We start from the raw sequence: 18,301 nt of genomic DNA on the forward strand, positions 1-18,301 counted from the left end.
AAAGGAAACTACCAGAAAGAAACCTAGAAGGAGATACTAGATGTGGCTGTTCTTAAGATCCACCAGCTCAACCCCCTCTGTGGGACTTGTACCTCCAGCCACCTCTCTGACTGAATATCTAGTTCTTCTGAGTTGAGGTCACCCCCTCCCCTGATACCCGGCCTGACACCAGGTGGGAAGGACAGCTTACCTTGCTCCAAGAGTAATCTCAGACCTCCTAACAAAATCTGCCTCAACCTCTGGGAAACTCTAGGAATGGGAAGCAGCTTCCTCCTCAGCTCTCATATCCAGGGTTTGCCTTGTTCCAGGATGATTGACAATGTCACACTGGTCCCTCCTGAGAATCCTGTCAGTGAGTCTAACCTCCGCCTCTCTCCTTTACTCCCTGTAGGTATGCCTTTTTAAGGGTCTATGCTCGGTGTCCTTCCTGCATTGCAATTATTCGTGCTCATATACTCTCTCAGCTTTAATGAGCACCTTGGCATAGATGACTTTGAATCCTACCCACCTAGCTGTCGGACTTATCCTTGTACTCTCCCACAGTGTGGTGTCATGAAAAAAAAAAAAAAGCCATAGAACATGGCATCAACCATCCTGAATAAATCAGGACCAGGGTTTACCTAGCTAGTGCCTCTTCTCACCAGTTTTCTAGAAAAGAGAAACTACAGAGTCACTGGTTTCCCTAGGAGCAGAGTATACTTTTCAAGCACTTCTGCAGCGTACCCACCCCTAGCTCTTCCTGGGGAAGCCCAGCCTGGCAGAGGTATAAATAGGCATCTGGCAGCTTCCCGCCCTAACCTGCTCCTTTCTCTTTTCAAAATGGACAAGATCCTGCTTTTGGGACTCCCCATCCTGCTTGGCTGCATTAGAAGTGAGTCCCTAGGGTTGACAGTTGATGAGGTGTATCCAGGATATGGGAATGGGTCAGAACTCCCATGACAGAGGTCCCCTTATGCGAGCCACATGATCATTATAATACCTTGCCTTTCACCCACTTCATGCATCACATCCCTGGCACCTTCACCAGAAGCTCAAGTCTCCCTCTTATAGGAGGAAATAGGTGCATTAAAAGGGAATGAGAAGATTTTCATAGAAGCTGTGAGGCGAGGTTTGTGAAATGAGGTCTGCAGAACATGTATCTTTTTCCTCAACAGTACTGTCTGGGTCCCTGGAAAACAGCAAACGCTTGAGTGAGTAGAACTAGATCATGGTGTGGGAGCGGGAAGATGGGAGGAGGGAGGATATGAGCTGGGCAAAGTGGGCTTTGGGTATTGAAAGCAACCCAGAGATGGACCTTGAATTTCACCACTCAGCAACCTCTTACAGTAGGATGGGCTGGGCTGGGAGCTGATTTGAAGTTTGACAAAATAACATGAACAGCAGTTGACAAGACCAAGGGTGAGTGTAAAAAAGGGCAAACAAAAGGAAAAGGAGAGAGTGGAAGATAGACTACCAGCCCTAGTTGGCCAAACCTACAAGGTGGCAACTTCATGAATTTCAGATGCTTTTCCCCATTGTCAGTTTCCAGGAGCAGGTAGATAAGAAAGTCACATAGGTCATTACAAAGAAGGGAATGAAGAGGGGACGGTGCATTTCTATTTCTCCCCTGGTCTGTACTATACCCTCTAGGGATGGGGAGGGTATTAGAGAGGCCCCACGGAGGCGAAGGGAAATGAAAGGAAGCGGGGGTGCACAGATGCCAGGAGACAGATGCCGAGGCTTTGGAAGGACAGAAGGAGCCTAGAGTGGCAACAAGTGAAGAGCATAGGCTGGACCCTATGCATTACAAGCATCACAGGGGGCTCTGCAGGGCTGAATTTCAGACAAAATTGCAGACTGGTTTTGTTTCTCTTTGCCAGTGCAGTCCATGAACTATTCATCAATGAAGAATATTATCCCAGTGAGTATGAAGAAGACCTGATTATCTCATTCTTGATTTAGTTCTATCCCTGTCCCTCCACATTTCTTTCCCCTCCCATTTTTCCAACCTGAACTCCGGAGACCATAAACTCCAGTCCCTCTCGTGGCTTAGCCTCTCTTAATAGAGGCAGATGCCCACACTTAATGGGTCTCTGGTAAAGCCAAGCCAACCTCAGAGCTGAAAGGGGGGACAGGTTTTCTCCTGGCAGTGTGAGATCTAACTTCTCTTCCTGATTTCCTGGCCCCAATGACAGAAATCATTCAGTGTAGGATGTGCCACCTCCAGTTTCCAGGAGAGAAGTGTTCCAGAGGGAGAGGATTTTGCATCGCGACAGAAAATGAGGTTTGCATGACCGGGAGGATTTTCAAGAGTAAGTTGTGGGATGGGGGTGGGGGAAGCTGCCTAGGACATATGAGCTACAGGAAAAAACAGGGACCTTCTTTTGCCCCAGGGAGCCCTGGGATGACTGATCTCTTGACCCCTGACATAGGTCATAATGAGAAATAGACGTGGTCACCAAGGGGTGGGGATCTGGAGCTATGGAGCTAGTATTTTGAGAAGCCTGTGGAAAGCAGGGAGACTGGATGGAGAGGAGAGAGGGGAGCACAATATGGCCAGTGGAGAACAGGTGCCTGTTGGAGTGGGGAAGGCAGCTCCTTGTCTGTCCCTGCCTGGCTTTCCCTGGGGCTGGTTTTAAACTGTGGAGATAGAGGGGCCAGTGCCAGCCATAGACACTGGGTAAATGGCCCTCGCTATTTTCCTACCATTCGTGCCAAGTGAACCCTTGGTATATATAGCCCTCATTTAAACCAGTGTGAAGATTCTCTACTGAGACAGCCAGCTTTGGAAATCCCTCCATTGCTGCTCTCATCACCTCCTCACCCCCAAGAAGTTTTTCCAACCGTTCCACCACTGCTCTTCTTCTGGGAAACCCTCACCTTGCAGCATTTGCAGTTCTTCACACTGGAATAACAGACTTGAACGACGCACAAGGTTGTTCTTGTCTGCTGGTATGGGCTGGAAAGTAGTTTCTTTGCACAAGCTTCTTTGCTAACCTGTTTCTCCTTCCTTCTTCCTTCTGCAGAAGATGGGACTCTGTGGTTAACATTCATGGGCTGCCTGGAAAAGTGTGCTAATGTGGACAAAATAAAATGGAGTATCTACTTGGTGAAGTTCAGATGCTGCAGAGGCTATGACTTATGCAATGAATCTCTATAGAGACTGTTCGTCTTTTGGGGGCTCTCATCTCCGGATGACACTGTTGCCTCAGCCTCTTCCCAATGATTTCCTAAAAATCGCAAACACATGGTTCTGCCTTCTGCGTGTGTAAGAAAAAGCCATCTCCTTTTCTAAATTTTCCATCTTGGTCCCTGGTGGTGGGGAGCAGGTGGCGGTGGGGGCAACCAATTCTTTGAGAGTAAGACCAATGTCTCCTGAAGATTATTACAAAACTAGTGTTTTCACTGCATAGCTAAGTTGCTTCAGATAAAGAAGACAAGAGGTTCTTGGGTGGTTCAGTTGGTTGGGTGTCCAAGTCTTGATTCTGGCTCAGGTCAGGATCTCAGGGTTGTGAGATTGAGGCCCGCCTCGGGCTCCGTGCTCGGCATGGAGTCTGCTTAAGATTCTCTCTCTCTCTCTTCCCCTGACCTGCACTCCCTCATGTGTTTCCTCTCTCAAAAAAAAAAAAAAAAAAAGATGAAGACAAGAATAGGTCACTTCTTTTCCTGGATTTTCCACTTCTTTCTGTGGCAGGATATTTTCTTTCTGTCTGTCTTTGTTTCTTTGTTTCTTTCCCTCCCTCTCTCCCTCCATCCCTCCCTCCCTCCCTCTTTTCCTTCTTTTTAAATGTTTCTCTCTCTCAGTATTATCCTTCTTATCACACTCCCATCATAGCACAAAACTTTGGCCTCAGGGAGGGAAGTAGCAAAGTCAAAAAACACCCTAGCTACTGGGGTCTTCTTGAATTCTGTTCATGAATGCTATTCCCAGAGTGAGGAGAAGGGTAGAACATAGAAAGGAATTTGCATTAGAAATTCTGAAGAGAGAAAGCTTTTCTGCCTTTCAGGAATGAGACTCTCTTTTGGGGGTTGGGAGTCAGAGAAGAAAAGGAGAGGGAATCTATGGGGTCTCGAGATAGTAACTTGCACCCTGCTTCCCTGGCAACCTCACAGGAAGGCATGGACCGCTAGATGCAGAAGAGCTGCAGGATACTTCCAAGGAGATGGGGCCAGAGGCAGCCACACAGATATCCCTGCATGTCTAGCATGGCATGGAAAAAGCTGAAATTGGTGGGATCTGAGCAAGTCATGTGAGTCTGCCCACTGGACATCTCACCAGTAACCTCTGTACAGAGCTGTCCCTACCTCACACATGCTCAGGCTTTCCACTCTGTATAGTTCTAGCATCCTGGGAAAAGTAGGAGTGGGAATGAGCATGCTCACCTAACAAACTGGTAGGATGAGGCCTATTTATTTCATTAGTTAAATATAAACACATTTTCCTATTTTGTTTGACTGATTATAATTTGTTACTATTGTGCATAAGCTTGAACCTGTGTCCTTTCAATATCCTTTGTCATTCTTTGAACATTTCCTTATATCTGCCACAGTCAAATGTTCCAGGCTCATTTTGCATTTTCGCTCTAGGAAGCCCTGCTTCTTCTCAGTGGGAAAGTTATTTAGAAACCAAAATCTGGGGCAGCCCGGGTGGCTCAGCAGTTTAGCACCGCCTTCAGACCAGGGCGTGATCCTGGAGACCCTGGATGGAGTCCCACCCACATCAGGCTCCCTGCACGGAGCTTGCTTCTCCCTCTGCTTGTGCCTCTGCCTCTCTCTCTGTGTCTCTCATGAATAAATAAATAAAATCTTAAAAAAAAATCTGCATACCAGGTATGCACATTGTTACTGGAGTGTTACTACTCTTAGGTCTTCTCTATGGCCAACACTGAAGAACACACGTGTGTATGTACACATGTAAGTGTGTGCATGCGTGCATACATACCCCCCCACATGCACACTTCCACCTAGAATTTATTCTAGTTTTTTTCTTTTTCCATATTTATAAATCCTTTCTATAATACTGAGACACTGGGCTCCTAGTATCCTCAATACATTTCTTATGTTGTTATTCCCCTTTCTACAATACTGAACTCCCGTTGTTACCACCTGACCCCCTTGGGCTCCAGCATTCCACCACAGGTTACCACCAGTGTTATCTCCACATGCAGATGCCCTCCTTGCAACTTTCAGGTACCAAATCCTTTTTTTGGAGTCACTATGCACCCCACTTAAATCTAAATGCTCTTTACCAGTCTGCCTCTGCCGTCCATTACATAAGTTGCTCTCCTCACACAGCTTGGACTCTAATGACCAAAGCTGGACCGAGTGACACCCTACTCATTCACCAACTACCTATGTTTCCCCACATCTACCACCCTATCACTCTTCAGGGACACCCTCTTCACCATAGCAGACTCTGACAATCTGCACCAAAGTACATGGATGTTGTCCTCGCCCACCTGGGCTGCCAGTATCCTCTTTTGAGTCTATCTATACTCAGTAAACCCCTTCATGGAGACCTACCTTGCTCAGCCTAAATGGCTTTTAGACTGAATTCTTAGAAGGAAGGAAGCTGAACATTTATTTTATTTTAAAGATTTTATTTATTTATTCATGAGAGACACAGAGAGAGAGGCAGAAACTCAGGCAGAGGGAGAAGCAGGCTCCATGCAGGGAGCCCGATGTGGGACTCCATCCCGGGACTTTGGGATCATGCCCTGAGCCAAAGGCAGATGCTCAACCGCTGAGCCACCCAGGCATCCTGGAAGCTGAACATTTAAAAAGTGTTTTGTTTTGTTTTGTTTTTCCTGGGACGCCTGATTGGCTCAGTCAGTAAAGTGTTGGACTCTTGATTTCAGCTCAGGTCATGATCTCAAGCAAGGAGTCTATTGGAGATTCTCTCTCTCTCTCTCTCATAAATAAATAAATCTTTAAAAAGTTTTTTTCTATGCTGCTTTTTCATAGTTTCTGTTGTTTCCCTCATTTCTGTTAGTTTACTTTGAAACATCAGATTGAGTTTTTATTCGTTTTGAATCCACATTTTTCTGGTATCCTTTGTTTCTGTAAGTATGGTGTCCAGCACTCATCTCATAACATTATGTTATGGGGTTTATTAGCAGATCTTTTATGTCATACATGTTTAAATTAACTGTATTTTTCCAGGAGATTTTATGTTGTGTGGCTGGAGGTGGGCTAGGGGAGCTTTCCTAGCTTCATCTCTTGAAGGCATTGACAGGGAAATAGTTAAGATTTTTCATCTCTCTATTTCAGCCTCTATAGTGATTTCCAAGACTTGCTACCTGTCATGTCCTCTCCCACCAGGATTCGAACATTCTCTTACAACGTTAGTCATTATTCCTGCTCAATTTCATTTTTACAGACTGTTCCTTTCTTCCTTAGAATGGCACTCTATGTTTGTGGAAGGAATTTTAGTGGCATATTTCCACGTTTCTGAGATCTTTGAGGGCTTAGCCAGCCCTAGCAGACCCTGCTTTTGCAGGATCCTAGTTCTTCTGCCTCATTGAAAAGAGGACTTGTGGAGGTTCCTAAACCATGTTGCTGTCTCTAACTTGTCCCAACTAAAGACCACAGTCCTACCTTGATGGTCCTAAGCAAAGATTTAAAATCAACCCAAGGGAGCACCTGGGTGGCTCGTGGTTGAGCATCTGCCTTTGGGTCAGGTCGTAATCTCGGGGTACTGGGATCGAGTCCCGCATCGGGCTCCGCAGAGGGAGTCTGCTTCTCCCAGTGCCTGTGTCTCTGCCTCTCTCTGTGTCTCTCATGAATAAATAAATAAAATCTTTAAAAAATAATAAAATAAAATCAACCCAAGAAGTTTAAGGCAGGCACCTTTAGCCTCCAGACTCATAGCCTTTTCCCATTTGTGGCTTACAATGTGCTTCCTGAGGCTCTTTCCTCTGCCTGAGAGCCAGTGGACAGGTTTTCTTGCCCTCATCAATCTGTGATAGAACTATAAACAAATATGCACCCAAAGTGCTGAAAAAGTACAAATAATGTTTGTGTCTTCCGTTGTTCTTTGTCACCGTTAGCAGCACCTCTCAGCATAAATCAAGCAATCCATACATAGGTGTTGAATACTTACGGGTGTATTTTGAAATATTCAGTAGTTGTTTTAGAGCTCCACCCATAAAAACAACATGAGATCAAATAATATCTCTATATAAAGCATATAATATCTCTAGATGAGATTCTGGAACCAGCCTCCTGATATTTCAGACCAACCATGACTTGTATAAAATTCATGAGTAGAAGTTTTGATGTGTGGTTTTCTGAGAAGTTGTCAATAATGAACATATTTCTATTAGGTTTCTGTGATCTTACACACATTTATAGAAAGAAACCCTGTTTTCCTAATATTAATAATCCTCCAGATTTCTAGGTCCATACAATTGGTTTGTCTTCCTTTGATCAGTTTTTCCAGTTTAGGTCTACTACCAAGTAAGGAATCTTTGGCCTGAAAGAGTGTTCTGGACCTGAATCTAGAACTAGGGCTCATGTTCAGGGTCTGTCTTCCCTCATTGTTTCCTCTACTTCTTTCCCCCCTGAAAATGTGAATAACAGAGATGTAGTCCACTTGGGCAAGAAAACTAAGAGGTGTTGTTATTGTAAATGGCGGCAATATGGGAGTTAGAATCTCATGGAAATGATGGGGGACATAATAATACAGATTCCGAAAGATTTGACCTGGATGGCCAGTCTGGGTATGATGAAGCTCTGGGGACTTTGCCACAATGGTTTATGAAGTTTCACTTCAAATTTAGCTATAAAAATGTGTTTGTATCACTCAGTGTCTATTTGCTACTCTTCCTGCTACTGGTTACCTTCTTCACCATCTATATTATTTATCTTCCCTAATCTGAAGTTTCCAATTTTGATTTGTTTGGGACCATTCTAGGTACTAACCATACATCACAGTAATTCCCCCATGAATCACTTCATTGTTGGAACCTACTGCCAACATCTCCATTCTATCCATATAAACTAATTAATATCTACCATATTTTCATATTTTCTACTTCTCAAGATGCTAAAGTGTAATGCCTTTGCTAGCATGACACAATTTGGGGCAAAGCCGAGCAAACATATATTGCAAATATTTCAAAATTCATTTGTATTTTATTATATCTATGCAAATACAATGTGATAGAAAGCAATAATCTATTATAAGCCTGGATCAGGAGGGATACTATTAAACCTGGGGTAATATTAAATATGTATATATAATTATACAGCTAAAAACTAAGTATAATAATTTCTGTAGATTCTAACACATAAGAAGGCAAACACAGTAAAAGAAAAGTTTAACCTAAAGTGAGTGAACAGCAACTTAAGGATTCATTTTTGTCATTTCATAGCTTACTATTTTTGTTAGAATGCTACAGTGGAGTTTGAAATTCTTATCTCTCCTTGACATAATCCATTATAGGGTTGTACCAATGGATGAAAAACATTCAACTTTTTATCAATGAGTTTATTGAACGCAAGGTAATATTTAATATTTTTCAGAACTGGACGGTAGAGTATTCCTCATATGCCAGAAGACAGACTTGTTGGCCAACAACGAGGCCAGTGCTTATCCTGATGTACTTGGCTTTTGCCATGAAAGCAAAATAAGATCATGAGAGACACAGTAGCTCAGGGCTATGTGATCAGGAGTAGCTGTGGTTGGTACAGTTTCCCCCAAAATGATGGCAGGCACAAAGACCCTCTTGTCTAGTTCATTGACTTTTCTTTTTTCAGGAGTTAGAGTTTTCCAACTTCACATTTACTTCCTCAAACCCTTGCTTAATACGAGCCCTTTCTGCCTTCCACCAATTACCTCTTCTATCCTCCTCCCAAATATTTCTCCTAAAACCTCTTATGAGTCCTTGTCCCTATTTCTGTCCAGTCTGCTTTCTCTTGATTCCCCACTCAGGAGCTCTACTAGAAAATATTTTTTTCCCTTTGCCAGAAGTTGTACTCTAGGTTTAGCATCAGAATCTAAGGACAGTTACAGATTGCCAAGCAGTATCAAGTATCCTAGCAGAAGGCAGAGATGAGTGTTCCCATTTTCCTCTTAATGAAAACACTGAGACAGGAAATACAGAGCTTCCATGGTTATATCTACTAGGATAGAGAGGAGAGGAAGGTCTAGGTTTTGAGATAATGTACGATGAGATTGCCCTGGTGTAGGGGAGGGGCAAGGATTACTGGGAGAAAGCTTAAGTTGATTAATAATTAGCTTAATTTTCTGGGATATCATCATGAATAGAGGTATATTTATCTTCTCCATACAGCACTGACTTTTCCGCAATATCATGTCCGGTATTACACAAGGGTTTATCAGTGCAGCAATGCGTCTCTTTCAGTAAGTCATGGAATACTTGGACCATTCCCTCTTCACAAACTTTACAAGACAGTCGTGTATAATGATAAAAGTATCTCCCTAAAGAGAGAGAAAAAAGCAAGTGTGATCACCTTGCTTAATCATCATCTTCTCAGCAATGACGTCTCTCCAGAATCTCATTGGTTTTCCGTGGACGGGAATGAATCCTGAAGTTGTGCTTGTATCTCATTGAGGTCTCTCTAGACAGGACCAGGCAAAGACCTCTAGGGACACAGACTCCACCTCAGGTGGATGTATGGAGAATTCCACTTTCCTCAGCCTCTCTCACGGTCCCAGTTTCCCTCCACATCTTGATTCCAGGGAAGGTGGGCACCACTGTTAATGTCTTGTGTCTCTCTCTAATCTCCACTTACCTGTAACTCGATGATAATAGTAATAGTGCTCTGTGGTACAACTCCTGTTGTTTTTTGAGAATATATTAAACTTCCAGCAGTGTTTCATGGGAACACGGCACTGGAATCCATCAAAGGAGTTACATTCATGGCAAAATCGAATCCCTAGAAAAACAGAGGAAAGATTTAAAGCAGAACTCTAGGGAAGGTAATTCTGCTTCAGAAGCCTGCCCCACCTGTCAACATTTACACTGGTGAGGTGCAGACCTCACAAGAAGGAAGCTGACACCCTTCCCAACTTCTTCCAGGGGTCCTTACTCCCTTGAGTAGATAACAGCTATGATGCCAAGGATTCCAGCTCCCCCTCCCCTTCACTCAATGCTCAGGGAAGAACAAAGACACAAGAGCAGTGAGTGAGGACAGTGGAATATAGTCAGGGAGGGTAGAGAAACAATGTTTGAAAATAATCAGGAACGTCCCCTTTCATTGTGGCATTATTTATCCAAAAACTGAAAACCAACTTCACCATACATTTTGATTGTGAAGGGATCTCCTCTGTGAAAAGAAAAAGAAAAATCCTCTTTAAGCCATTTTCAGCCTCCCAAAAAGTCATGTTCAGAAACCACCTCACCCTCCTCCCCATATACCTCCTCATTACCCATCACTGCCTCCCTCTCCAGGCTTTACCTTCTTTCATGAAGACCAATGTTAATATGCCCAGCAGAAGCAACTGCAACAGTCTGAGGACCATTCCTGAGAGTCCCGTGGGAGGTTCCAGCTTTATTTATTCCCATCACCTGCCCTCAGGCCTCCCATTAGATCACAGAATCACAATTTCAGATCAAGCCACCTGAATCCTCTCTACAATGTTCAGAGGAGAGGGTACATCCTGTCTGTGTTTGCATTCCTCCAGATACTTGGGACTCACTCCATCCAGACACCCTGTCTCATTTTATTAGATCCAGAATAAGGTACTAATTAATGTTGGTATAGAATCTCTCTCCCTAATATCTCATCACTTCACTTGTAGTTTTGGTTGTTGGCCTACATGCAGCGTGTATAACCCCACACTCACAGGACAGCCTTTCACACCTGACAAAGCTGGGGTCATTGAGCATCTGTGAGGGAGTTGCTCAGTCCCTTTCAGGCACCATAATCATCCTGGACACTTGCCTCAGTGTGACCTCCAGGGGCAAGGTGGCTCATTAGGACCAGAGTCTGATACTCCAGATGTGGTCTGACTGCCCAGTGTCCCACCCCTCTGCAAGATGGATGGGACAGCTCAAGAAGGGGAGGGACGAGAAGGTAAAGATGATCTCTTTCCCTTAAATTGTATTCATTCATTTGTCCAAGGGAGACAAAGACCAGATGATTACAGTGGGAGAGACTTACACTGGGGGTGATGGGGATTAGTCACTAGAAATGGAGTGTCAGGGGGAAAAGGAGCAGGACAGCATGGAAAAGAGTTTTCCCATTGGTTCTCTGCCTTTCCCTCTCCCTCCAGATGGTGCCACACAGTTGTGCCTCCCTGTGTCATATACCAAGTGTCACTAAGTGTCATCAGTGAGCCTTGGGAATGGACACATATGTAAATGAGAAATATTTGTATATAGGTACAAATTTCCCATTCCATGCTTGCCCCACCCCTTTCCTGTTTTCTCCCACGTGCTAAACCCAGTTGGACATTCTAAGGCTTTTTCCTTATTTATGTATCTTGTCTCTTTCACCTCTCAAGGACGAAAGTGCCATGAATGCAAGATTTTCCTGTGTTGTGTTCACTTCTTCCCCCTCAGCACCTAGAAAGATGCCTTGCTGCATCTTTGAATGCATGATGCATTCATGAATGCATTGCTGGTATGGTTAACCTGGGAGGCACGAGGGAACGGTGCCCCCATATGGAGAGCCCCTAATTCCAAGTTCTCAGGATGACATTCCTTGTCTACCTTGCAGTTGGTGGTCACCACAGAGAAGACAGGCATCAATAATGGCAGATTCCCTTGTCCTGGGGAAAGAGTGAGTGTGGGGTCCATTTCTCTGAGTGGGCTCATTCCCAGAGCCAGTCACAGGCTACTCCAAGTGTGATTCCTAAATAATCTTCTCCTGCATATCTGGGATACAAGCCCAAATGTGTACCTACCTGCCATGAGACCTTTGACAAGTTACTCACTTCTCTGTGCCTCTGGGACCTCACAGATGGAAACAAGGACTGTCAGAGGTATAGCAGATATGGTTGTTAGGACGAGAGAAATTCAAGGATGGGTAATGGGTGGTAAGACCCTACTTGGTGTCAAACATTCTTTGGGCATGTTATGCACTTTATTTCTCTGGATTTTCTGAGCAACCACATAGGTCAGAAATAATTGACCTCATCTTCCAGTTGAAGCCCAAAGGCACTTAGGAAGTATTTTTCCCTAGGGAACAAGCATATCTGTTTGATTCATTGGGCTGTTTCTTTCTCTTTCCAATCTGGAGGAGGATTTCCAGAGCTGGAGATGACAGTGAGGAGAGAAGGAGGAGGAACAGGTAAGAAAACGGGTGTCTCCATTTAAAAAAAAAGAAAAAAGAAATAGATTCTCTACCTGGTAGAGACAACATTCACAAACTAACTCCCACTGAAAGTAGGGTGTCCTGCAAGCCAAGCTAGGATCTAAGACTTATTTTTTTTTTAAGATTTTATTTATTTATTTATTCATGAGAGAGACACAGAGAGAGGCAGAGATATAGGCAGAGGGAGAAGCAGGCTCCCTGGGACTGGATCCCAGGACTCCAGGATCCCACCCTGACCCAAAGGAAGATGCTCAACCGCTGAGCCACCCAGGCATCCTGGATCTAAGACTTATGAGCCTCTGTCTGGTAAGTAATTGCCACAGGGACTACATCTGTGAGTCTTGCATTTGGACCAAGTGAGACACGGACACAAATCCATGGATGAAGTCCGGAGGGTCTGAGCCAGGAGAATCCACTAATGCTTGAAGCACAAGACCCCATGTTCTGGCTGGCAAGATGCTCCTCCACCATGATCTGGGCCCCCAGGGATTAAAATCTGCAGTGAATCCCAAATTTGTGCAACATGTCTTTCTCCTGTGCTCTTCCAGGCAACTTTGAACAACATTATACTCGGATTAGAAGCAACAGAAATTGTGGAAATACACCAAACTACCAAGAAGTACATAAAACTCCCTTTGTGCTTCCAAATGTGAGGAAAAGTGAACATTCTGGCATTCTTCCATATAAGAATGCTTCTGTACAGATACTACAGGTTCATGTTCATAAGAGCTGTCATAGCTGACATGGTATGTGTGAGGTTGTGGTTTGTTATTGTGGAGATGGTGCCTTTGTCGCCGTCCCTGGCTTCCCCTCCTAGGATGCGGGCCCCAGAAATGGCAGGAGTTGCAGCAGCTGGTCCCCTGCAGCTTCCAGACTCAGCCAGACCCAGCCAGCAGCTTAGCCTTGCAACACCTCTCACCTGAGGGTCTTGGTGTGAGCCCCAGACACAGCTTGGACCCCTGCGGCCACCTCTCCCTCCAGCAGACAGAGAGGGAAAGGCCTCCATATCTGAGCTCCTGGAACCAGGGTCCCAGCTCTTCCCCCTGTTGGGGCTGAGAATGTGCACCTTCTCCCCTCCTCTCCTGGCTCCTACTCAAAGCCTTTCCACCCTGCTGCCCCTTCCTCGGTGGGAGGTTGTAGGACATGCTGTCCTGCTCCTGCCCTGCCCAGAGGCCCCACCTGTACCCACGCCCTATCTGGACAGATGGAGGAGAAGGCCATGGACTTGAGGCCACATTTGGCCCCTTTGTAGTCAGCCCAATGTTGGGCTCACCTTGCCCCAGCAGGAGGACAGTGAAAGGGCAGGGGATGTAGGGACAAAGAAAATTAAAACGGACCCTTTCCCCCAACCAACCCAAAGAAAGTTCCCTGCATTCGGCAATATCCCCTTCAACCATTTCTGCCAACCTCAGAGAAGCACTTCCCTTGGCCCTGCTCAGCAGGGCGCACACCTGAGGGTGGGATCATCTGGTCCCAGGTGAGTCAGTGAGAGGAGGGAGACTCGCTTTGTTACAGGACTTCATGCAGGATAAAGGAAGTGTGTGAAGGATGTCCAGTCACATTTCTTCTGCATGCGCCAGCACACCTGCCTCACTGCCAAGGCTGCAGGGGACATGGGGTCTGGCTGATTAGTTCCCCTTGCCTCAAGGCCACCTAGGCCTGCCTCGGACCATGCTCCCTCTAGTGGCTGGACCCACCCCAGAATGCTGCCCTGCATGCCAGGGTCTCACCCCAGAAATCCTTGCCCCTCTCTCCCATGCTCAACCCAAATCAACCTCCTGAACTGGCCTCCCCTTCCCTCCTCTAACTGTCCTCCGGAGTTTCTAGCTTTGGGCAGCCTAGAAGGTACCATTTTCCCAAATGGGTAAGTGAGTTGGGTTTCGAAGCAACAGAGCCCCATGTCTTTATTTTATGCCTAAGAAACAGGACTGAACTGAAGCTTCACCACAACACAGAGGCAGAGGGAGCTCCTGAGCTGTGTTCTCTTGGCTGTCTGGTCAGGGATCATGTTAGACCAGTGACAGAAGCAAGGAAAAGGAATTTGGGGTCATTCATGGGCTCTGGGTCACGCCTTCTCCTTGGTTCACCTCCTACTACATGCCCTGCTTAGGATCTTAACTCACCTAACATAGTTGACGGGGATCTATTGTGGGGAGGTCAGGAGTAACAATGGACTTCTTCACCAGGACTCCTCCTAAAGCTTTCTGTGTGACCCCCTTTCCTAAGGCTTTTCCTAGGTGGAGTCATCAGGATGTCAGTCTCGAAGGCAGAGAGGGCTCTGTGGTGAGGCCATCCCCTGCAGCCCTGTTCCATGACCCTAGCCCACTGCCTTCCAGCCCTTGCTCCGGTCATTGCCCCCAAAATTTCAGAGTGATGTGTGCAGGATGGAAGGCTCCTGGAAGCCACCCCCAAACAGCCGTTCTTGACCAATTTCCAGAACTGCAGGCACTGTAGATGTGCTTCCCTCTATAGGCGGCTGGGACTTGCACAAATCAGGGTAGAAGCGAGGGACTGGAAGTTATACTGCCCCCTAGCTTTAACTTCGCCCTGTTCTCATCTTCACATAAATACCCACCTGTGAGGCTCAGGAGACTGAGAACTTCCACTTTAACTTCATTTGAATTCACTCTGAACGTGCATTGGGCAGAATGGGGGCTGACACCCCAAACATGACAATAAGAGATCCATTTTCTCTGTTTTCCCAGGCTAGGAGTCAACCAGGTGGATGCTGGCCAGGGCTACCAGAATAGAAAGCTGTATGACAGGGCTGAGATAAGAACTAAGAACATGAAACACTTTGTATTTTTAGCTTTCCCTAGGAGCCCAGGCCTCTTAGCCAGGATAGATGCCAGAAAGTTCAACCAGCATGAGCCAGTCTCAAGAAGGTCATCTGTCCATAGCTAACAGCCAACTAGGACCTGCCGGTACACTTCTGGCACGGGATGAGGGAAAGTCTGACGGGAGGGTAGATACAGGAGTGTCCTGATAAAGGTTAACTGCCACAAAGGCTGAGATTTGGCTTGTGTGTTGAAGCGGGCATAAGAATTGTTTCTTCCAGAATAGACTTTGAAGGTGGAGGCTCAGGTTCAGGCCAGAGTGTCTGATTTTCCTTAGTGGGTAAAAAGCACAGATGTTCACTGAGCTGTGATGTTGAGGCTGGGCGAGACTGGTCCCTACTCTCTAATTCTGGGTGGTCACAGTCTGGGAAAACATCCAGAGAACACACAGAGACCTTTTCAGGAAGCTCAAGTTAAATGTCTAGATAGGTTTCTTTGAAAAACAAAATTTGAAGATCTTTAATTATTCCCTTGCTCAATAGTCTCGTTGAGTAGGAAGGACAATAAAGACAAAACCACCAAGGATTCAGATCTTGCAAGAATGTGAGCTGGAGTATGACACCAGGTCAGGAAGCCTGTGCAGCTGAGATGCCAACAGAAGTGAGAGAACAGGAAATACAAGTGTGGGAATGCAGCTGTGATGACCGACCTTCTCCGTTACACAAGTGGGGGTTGTGGCAACTACTTCATATTGCTTCATCATTTCAATGATCTCCCTTGGACCCCACTAGAAAGAGCCCTGGCAGTGGCTATGTCACGGGTGGTGGTAGTAGTATGGTTGAATTGCTATCACCTCCCAAGGATGAGGTTACAATAGGAATTTTTGTACCCCCTGTGCTGCAAATGTAAAGCTTCCACCCAGGTGAAAGGGAATGAATGCTGAGAGATAAAAGGGGTGGGGGTGCTAATTTTCTGCCATTTACCTCTTCCAGATCAATTCTCCCCCTTTTCTACCTGCTGTCTGACCCGTATGATATATGGCCCCAAAGCCCCTGGGCTTTGTTTGAGCGTGGCCAGTGGGAAGCTTCTGCAGCTCAGTGGGATGGAATAGGATCTCAGTAGTGTGAGGTCACAGTCCTTAGTCTCCAGGTTCCTGCTTGAAAACACGGCCTCAGGCTAACTCTGCCCCAACAAAAAGTCTCTGCTGAATGAATACTCTCTTTGCTTGTCCAGCAACATCCTTCTTCCCCAGTTCCTGTGAATTAGGGATGCTGACAATCCAAATGCTTCCTCAATTCCTGAACTAGCCTGATAGTTTCCTTATTTCTTGCACAAATCTATATAATTAGACTCTTTATACATACCTATTGAATTTTTTACTAAAATTTCTTATTTCCTGCTTGAAACCCAGTGGTACCAGTGAAGTTCTCAGGATTTTGGCTAAAAATCTTGAGACAGGCAATCAAACAAGGTGTGCTGCCCAAGGTGGATGCCATGAAGCATGAAAAACAAGAGTTTTTAGGAGTTTCAGAGCTTCTCTTACTGTTTCCAATATGTTTTGGTCTTTGGTTTTCAACAGTTTTACTTTGTGCATGGGTGGTTCTATTTGAGTTTATCTTACCTGGAATTCATTTATCTTCTTGGATATGTAGATTAAAATTTTTCATCAAATTTGCATATTTGTGGCTCTTGATTCCTTCAAATATTCTTTCTGCTCTTTTTTCCACTTCTCTTCTTCTGAGGCTCCCATTGTGTTGGTGCACTTGATGGTGTCTCACAGGTCTCTGAGGTTTTATTCATTTTTCTCCATTCTTTTCTTCCTAGTTCTCAGACTAGGGGATCTTGACCTGTTTTAAGTTCACTCATTCTTTCCTCAATTAGCTCAAATCTTTTGTTCAATCCTTCAAGTGGGTTCAACAAGTATCAGTTATTGTAGTTTTTCATTGTAGAATTTATATTTGATTGTTTCACATGATTTCTGTTTATTTATAGTCTGTGTTTGGAGAGATACTGTAAGCTACTTTCCCTTATTTTTTTTTTTTTAGACATGGTTTCCTTTATCTTTTTTGAAGATATTTGTCATAGCTGACTTAAAGCTTTTTGTGGAGTCAGTCCAACATAAGCTTTTCCCTGTGTATAAGTCATGCTATTCCTTTGTATGTCTCATATTTTCTTTTGTTGAAAACTGAACATTTTAAAAAACATAAAGTGGCAACTTGGGAAATAAATACCGCCAGTGATATTTGGTGGTGGTGTTTTATTTGTGCTTGTTGTTGTTCCTTTTCTTACTCTTGTTATGTTGGTTGGTGACTTTCCTGGATTAATTCTGTAAAGTGTGTATTCTTTGTCATGTGTGGTCACTGGTATCACTCCTCACTTCCTTTTGTGGTCAGAAATAACTCAACAAAAATTTCCTTGAATGCTGTCAACCAGTAAGGCTCCTGTCCTTTGTAGAAGGGCTATCTGTGTATGTTGAGATTTGCCTTTAATGCTCTGACAGTTTAAAACTCTGCCTTAGCCTTTACTTCCTGCTCCCATAGATTCCCAAGCTTAGCCAAAGGTTAGAGATTAAGATCTTCGCAGGCCTTTCTTGGATATGTGCACAGCTCTGCACGTGTGTGCATCTTTCCATATTCTCAGGAATATATTGGAGCTTTTCAAAGGCCTGCATAGACAACTCATTCTCCAGCTTTCTCTTTTAAGGTTTTTGGCCCTTCACTTATTTTGCCTAAATAGATATCACTGTCTCAGGTATTTGCAATGTCAACACTTGTCACATATTGCTTTCCACAAATGTTCTGAGGATAAAAACTTTCCCATAGACCACGATCTGAATCAGGTCAAAGACAAGGTCAATTAAAGACAAGCTCTGTAAATGGGGCTTTTTCAGAGAGTATTCATATATGCTGAATAGTGACAAATCTCTGGAAATGGGGGTTGTGGGGGCAGCTTCAAGCTCATTTTTCTCCCCAGCGTATCTGCTAGGCTGATGATTTCCACATCTACCATGGTCAAAAGCCTGCTGGTTTTCAAGGCTACCATGTAGCTAGGGAAAGAGAGAGAGGAATGGGTCAAGTTAAAATGCCACAAAGATGGCTAGCTGGGAGGGAGGCCATCCTATGGAGAGGAAGCTAGTGAGAACCGCTGGGGCTGGGGAGTGAGGGGATGCTCAGAGTCTAAGGCTCAGACTCCTGCACCTCCTCCTGCAGTGGATACTGTACCCCTGTGGGAGACTAGCCACCTGGGAAACTCTTCTCACA

The 18,301-nt window shown here is 45.0% G+C and overlaps 2 protein-coding genes and 1 long non-coding RNA gene across 5 annotated transcripts; 2 read left to right on the plus strand and 1 right to left on the minus strand.

Moving 5' to 3' along the window:
* The first annotated feature begins 134 nt into the window (after nt 1-134).
* On the plus strand, nt 135-17,256 carry PATE1 (prostate and testis expressed 1). Its single transcript, XM_072822594.1, has 7 exons — nt 135-352; nt 1,155-1,190; nt 1,865-1,900; nt 2,175-2,291; nt 12,190-12,240; nt 12,813-13,010; nt 15,584-17,256. The coding sequence occupies exons 1-6, from the start codon at nt 256-258 to the stop codon at nt 13,004-13,006; spliced, it is 531 nt and encodes a 176-aa protein (XP_072678695.1). The 5' UTR covers nt 135-255; the 3' UTR covers nt 13,007-13,010; nt 15,584-17,256.
* LOC140631201 (uncharacterized) lies at nt 2,309-3,098 on the plus strand. Of its 2 annotated transcripts, none has more exons than XR_012028832.1 (3): nt 2,309-2,549; nt 2,719-2,914; nt 3,006-3,098. It is a non-coding gene; the product is annotated as an uncharacterized lncRNA (long non-coding RNA). The 2 variants fall into 2 exon arrangements; XR_012028831.1 differs by having other exon boundaries at nt 2,311-2,549; nt 2,735-2,914.
* Nucleotides 8,456-10,539, minus strand: LOC140631200 (prostate and testis expressed protein 13-like). 2 transcript variants are annotated; one of them, XM_072822596.1, is made up of 4 exons: nt 10,405-10,539; nt 10,249-10,272; nt 9,739-9,882; nt 8,456-9,424 (listed from the first exon to the last, which is right to left on the minus strand). In XM_072822596.1, the coding sequence occupies exons 1-4, from the start codon at nt 10,466-10,468 to the stop codon at nt 9,222-9,224; spliced, it is 435 nt and encodes a 144-aa protein (XP_072678697.1). In that variant the 5' UTR covers nt 10,469-10,539; the 3' UTR covers nt 8,456-9,221. The 2 variants fall into 2 exon arrangements, with proteins under 2 accessions (XP_072678697.1, XP_072678696.1); XM_072822595.1 differs by having other exon boundaries at nt 10,244-10,272; nt 10,405-10,526.
* Nucleotides 17,257-18,301: the final 1,045 nt, after the last annotated feature.

The sequence above is a fragment of the Canis lupus genome, chromosome 3 (genome assembly GCF_048164855.1).
Source record: "Canis lupus baileyi chromosome 3, mCanLup2.hap1, whole genome shotgun sequence".
In the NCBI taxonomy this organism is placed as follows: domain Eukaryota; kingdom Metazoa; phylum Chordata; class Mammalia; order Carnivora; family Canidae; genus Canis; species Canis lupus.